The sequence below is a fragment of the Hoplias malabaricus genome, chromosome Y, assembly GCF_029633855.1.
Source record: "Hoplias malabaricus isolate fHopMal1 chromosome Y, fHopMal1.hap1, whole genome shotgun sequence".
NCBI lineage: Eukaryota > Metazoa > Chordata > Actinopteri > Characiformes > Erythrinidae > Hoplias > Hoplias malabaricus.
In genome coordinates, this window is record NC_089820.1 from 80,762,979 (window position 1) to 80,768,932 (window position 5,954).

The window sequence follows — 5,954 nt, forward strand, 5'->3', positions numbered from 1 at the left end:
AATTAGACTATGGAGAAAGGAAACAGAGAAAGAACAACGAGCTACTGGATGCCTGCAAATGTACCTCATGAACTGAGGATGCAGAAAGACGTGTCATCCTAATACTGCATGGGTATGGCTAATGGGGTTCAACAATATTATTCATGTCACCACTAATGTGGCTAATAAATTACATGCACACACCACCCATTCTGTTCACAGGAGATGAAGCTGTGTTTGTCAGGCTGAAAACCAATCCCATTTACTGAACTAACAATTTCACAAGGCAGACAAGGTATGCACTGGGATCCCACTTCTGCAAATATTGAGGTGGAATGTTTGGACATGCTTGTAAATACTGATGCGGGGGTCCCTGCCCTGGCGGATGTTCTACGCCCTCCTCAATATGGAGAGAAGGCTTTTTGAGAAGAGCATAATAGGTTGAAAAAGAGGTCTTTAGTGGTATTGAATAGAGATAGATAAGAAAAGAACATCAGGGAGGAAGCTGGAGTCCTTAATGGAAAAGAAGTTCTAAGAGAGTGACTCATTTCCTAAGAATGATTCTAAATTTCAAGATGAATGCAAAAAAAAGTTCACATGTTTAGAACGGGGAACTGAGTAACCTGTGTTGCCACAAAACAACCCCACATTATTTTCACAACAGTGTTCACTGACAGTGTTCACTCTAATTTGGATGAAGAAGGTGTTGATAAAACGTTACGTAAATTCTCTGCAGTTCTGAACAGTTCAAAACACAACGCATCTGAATGGCGGAGAGAGATAGTTCCTAAAAGAAAAATAACTTGATTTCATGTTGACGACAGCTTATCTAACAATGCCTAAGAAAGGATCTGTGTCTGGTCTTCTGCTTTCTGTCTCACAGAGTTTCAATGCTCCACATCATTCTAAGATGAAGTTATGGAAAGGGGCCTTTCTTGCCTTCATCCTCATTAGCACTGCAATCTCACTCCTGCTCAACAAAACCATGCTGCCTTCTGGGTCCACCAGCCCCAGGGCCTCGGAACAGTCCATGAGTCCTTTGTCAGCATCATCATCAACCTCATCATCGTCATCGTCATCCTCCTCCTCACCCAGGACGACAGGTCTTCGGCGGGTGGCCAGATCAACGGATAGCATGAGTTCTCTCATGTCAGAGTGTAAGATAAACAAACTCTGCACTCTCTCTCTTTCTCAGCTACGGTGTGGATTAAGCAGCGTAAGAACAGACTGACGAGTGGGATTAGTATATCGTTCCGCGGTCAGCACTGTTTAATTTACACATGTCACCACTTCACACACACATCACACCTCATGTGTCATGGGACCCAAGGCTTAGCCAGCTATCAGAGAGGTAGAAAAGAAAAGCTCAGTTTCTTACAGCATTGCGATAATTATAAACTGAGAGTGAACTTTGGCAAACAGCTCTGAGAGTTTTATGGTTTTATTTTTTAAAGAAGACATCTGTTTTTAAACTGATGTACATTAGGTTACCAGTGAGAAACTGGCTCTTAGAGAGTTCATATGGGCTCACTTCAGCTATTAGTGTAGCTCTTTTTGGTTCTTTTTGGTAAATGGAGTAGTTTTGGTTGCTGAATAATGTTCAAATGACAGAAAATATCAGTCTACAGGTAATTGTGTAATTGCATTTTAAAAAACAGACATGCCTTGCTTTCCCCACCACTCTGTTACAGTGTCCTACCTGTTCCAGAGCTTCACAGAGGGCGAGCTGCAGAAGGTGATCAGGATGCTGGTGGACAAAAAGGCCAACTTGTTGGACACAGTTGTGGGGAGCGGCCGGGGCAGAAGGACCAAGAGGGCAAAGAGGGGCCCGAATCCCTGCAAACTCCACCAGAAGCAGCTGACGGTGAGTGACCTGGGACTCGGCTACGACAGCAACGAGATTGTGCTCTTTCGTTATTGCAGCGGCAAATGCACCAGTCGCCGGCGCAGCAACTACGACATGGTAATGGAGAAACTGCAGCTCAATGACCCACCCAGCCAGAAAAGCAAATCCCGGGGCAAGGAAGGTGCCAAGAGGGACAACGCGCGCTACAGCCCCTGCTGCCGGCCCACCAAGTATGAGGAGGACATGGTATTCTTTGACAACAATGAAAAGTTCTCCATTATACAGAATGTGTCAGCCCGAGAGTGTGGCTGTGTATGATGCTGCAGAAAACCGAGAAACCGAGAAGGCCTGGGGAACGGTAGGAGCTTTGGTGAGGGAGGTGGGTAAAAAAAGCCACATCTCAATGTGGTGATAGTGCTAGCTTTATAAAGGCTACAGGCAACTTCATGGTAACAGTGGAAGCTTCAAAGTGGCTAAAGCCAGCTCTGAAACCCCTGGTAGCAGTGGAAGGTCCAGTCAAGTCTGTGGTGACATGGGAAGATGCAGAAGAACAGTCCACTCTCTGGTTACAGTGGAAGCATAAAGCTTTACTCATGGAAACATACATGAAGACGGACCTAGTGTATGTCATAATTGAAACCACAGAAGTCAGAGCAGACAGGAAGGCTATGTCTGATGCTCATGCTGTAGGAATAGTTTGTACACAGCTGGAATTTTGTCATCACTCCTGCTTCCTGGTTCTCTTGCTTCATGTGTCACTGCAGAATGCGGCTCATGAGAGCTTAAGAGAAAATGATTATTTCAGTTATTGTGATGTATGCTTTCAGTGCTAAGACAATACTGCTGCCTTCCACCAAAACAAAACTAACCTGGAATTCCACTGAATGAAGACGTTTTGGTCGATGAAAACTAATGAGAATTTCAGATCAACCATTCCAAGACTCGACAGGAACCTTGCGCTTCTAAAGAAGTGTACAGAAACGTATTTGTCATGAATGCTATGTAAATACTGAAGTATGATGTTCAAAACACAGCTACCTCATTTATTTTGGGTTGGAGAAATATACATGCGATGAATCTAGCTGAGCTACACCCATTCTCCTGGGACTGACGGTTCACTGATAAGACTCAGTGAAAACACACTCAGATATACACATGCACACAAACACATACACACATGCCTGTGTGTCTTCTCAGGTCAGATACAGTAAATAACCTCCGCCATTGTCACTTTAGGAGAACATCTATTAAATAATTGTTTTCAGTTTCTCTGTTTTCAGTTTCTCTTTGAAGCACGCCTGCCCAAACCTTGAGCACTTGTATACTTCCGGGCGCTGTATTTGGCCTAGGAAGTTGTCCTAACCTCACAGAACTTGCAATGACATTATATACTTACACATAAATGCTTCTAAATATATTGTTAGAAGTATTGCAATAATAACAAAAAAAAATACCACACTATTTTGTAAAATCGGGGCAGATAAGATTAAGATTGACTTATTTATAAAATTTTAAATATTTTCAAAAATAAAACAAAATACAGTACAGAAGAAGAACGTATGCTTCCAAATTGTCCTCATGTGAACAGTGGGTTCACAAAAGCTGAACATGCGATAAACAGTTTTAATTTTTCTCCATCAACACGCACTGAGAGCAACAGCGTCTAGACGTTCCATCTTCTGTTTTGTTGCAAGAGCTATCCATATAATGTTGCTGTTTTAGTTTATCTCCTCACAAGGACTGTCCATTATAGTCTGTAAAAAGCATTTCGCTTGTAACTGATACTTCAGACTCAACATGCTTCAGTAATAAACAATTCACAGCACGGCAGCAGCTGAAGACTACTTTCATTTTATTGAGAGAGCCATAATGGAGCTGTTTAAAAGCAGTGTTACAATGAAATATCCACAGCTGCCGTCATATAGTGCAAATAAAAGAAATGGTACACATGCTCAAACATGAGAAACGCATTCACATCTATAGAAAATAACTGCCATTTCTAATTTGTGTTATTAAGGTGTTGACATATACATTCATGTTTATATTTGTGTACTGTTTCATATTCAGGTCCTCAGCCTGCCACAAACAATGCACTTTAACCATCCATCCATCCATTATCTGTAACCGCTTATCCAATTTAGGGTCGCGGGGGGTCCAGAGCCTACCTGGAATCATTGGGCGCACGGCGGGAATACACCCTGGAGGGGACGCCAGTCCTTCACAGGGCAACACAGACACACACACATTCACTCACACACTCACACCTATGGACACTTTCGAGTCGCCAATCCACCTGCAACGTGTGTTTTTGGACTGTGGGAGGAAACCGGAGCACCCGGAGGAAACCCACGCGGACACGGGGAGAACACACCAACTCCTCACAGACAGTCACCCGGAGCGGGAATCGAACCCACAACCTCCAGGCCCCTGGAGCTGTGTGACTGCGACACTACCTGCTGCGCCACTGTGCCGCCCGCACTTTAACCAACAAGACAAAAAAGGTTTGGGTAACTCACCTTTAAAGCTTTACCCAAAACTTAGTAAAAGCACAAATGCCCTCTATAAGAAATCACTTCAGTCCAATTCAAAATGCAACAAAACAGATAAAAATAAAGTCCTTGATGTGCTTTGTGACGTAAATATAGGGTGACCAGACGTCCTCTTTTACCCGGACATGTCCTCTTTTTTAGACTTAAAAAAATGTCCGGGCGGAATTTCACAAACATCCGGGATTTTGTTTTTCTAGAGCTTACATAGAACTTCGAGAAGTTTCGTTCACAAACTAGTCCCGCCCTCCCCTACTCCGATTGGTTCGCTTGAGTGAGAAGGGGGTGTGGTGAAGTAGCCTAAAATCTTCTGATTGGACGGTCTGACTGTAGCACTACCGTTACTGGTCGATAACCTTCTCTGTAAACATTTAATTGGTCAGTCTGCATGTCAGTAGTTCTAGTTTACGTCAGGCAAAGCTCATGTACCTACCCTCATCTCGAGCAGCTATGCCGACATGTAAATGTAAGTTCTCGGGTGAATTAAAAAAGAAATGTTTTCCCATGTGTAGCAAATAAAGGTGTAAAGGACCTAAAAGCACCCCGGAGACATGTGTCCTCTTTTTCACCATCTCAGATCTGGTCACCTACGTAAATATCTGTCGAATAAGTGCTCTGTATATAACTATAAATTAATAGTAATACAGACAAATTTTAAGCTAAGAAATCACATATCCTAGTGCAGGCTTTAGTGCTTGAGTGTAGGACAGTATATAGGCTGCTTTGCAGGGATTGCCATTATCCAAAAGTATATACAGTACTTCACTTATTCTTTAAAGGGTTAAATCCAATCTGCTTGCTCACGATTCATGAAGATTACACCGCAGTACATTCAAAAGGCCAATCTGGTGTGAGACGGTGGCAGGGAACACTTGAGCATATCGGGCAGTCCCAGAATCCTAATTCCCTCTAAGTCAAAGGAGCTGTAAATAGCCAAATCTCTACCAGAACAGTTAGATAACACCAAGGTCTACTTCTCCTAGTTCTGGTCTTGCTGACTTGTTCACCACCAATTGTGGAACTGTGGTTAGATTAAATAACAAGAACACCGAAGTAATTAAAGACAAAACCATAAATAAGATTAGAGGCGGGCCGGGAACCATCGAGGCCTAAACACGGCCTGCTTTCGGAGCTAATGGACTTACTGTGAAAACAAGGCAGCGGCAGCTGAGCAGACACACAGCCTCCATACTTCACCTGGGCCTGGCAGCCAGATTTATCTCTATGACAAAGAACAGAACAGACTATGATTCTGTACATACGTCAGCTTAAGAGAGTAAAGGAAAAATAACATTTGCTACAAAGACACAGAACATTCCGTCAGAAGAGATGTCATTAAATATCTGATTACTGTGCACAGAGATTTGCTTGAACAGGCAATACATGCCTTGCCACTTAATTAGAGATGTGTTAAAGCGATATGATTTTACTGTATGTTTAACCACATTGCAACCCACATTATGTACATGTTCATATTCATATATCAATGTTCTCTCCCTTTTAAAATATTGGGCAATGGATTCAAGTGCTTTTCATCAGAGGGTGATACATTTATTCCGTCAGTCAATGTTGGAACCTAGTAT

General features: G+C 42.7%; 1 protein-coding gene across 1 annotated transcript; it reads left to right on the forward strand.

Moving 5' to 3' along the window:
• The first annotated feature begins 889 nt into the window (after positions 1-889).
• LOC136677683 (neurturin-like) lies at positions 890-2,143 on the forward strand. Its single transcript, XM_066655275.1, has 2 exons — positions 890-1,136; positions 1,671-2,143. Exons 1-2 carry the CDS (start codon positions 890-892, stop codon positions 2,141-2,143), a joined length of 720 nt encoding a protein of 239 aa, XP_066511372.1.
• Positions 2,144-5,954: the final 3,811 nt, after the last annotated feature.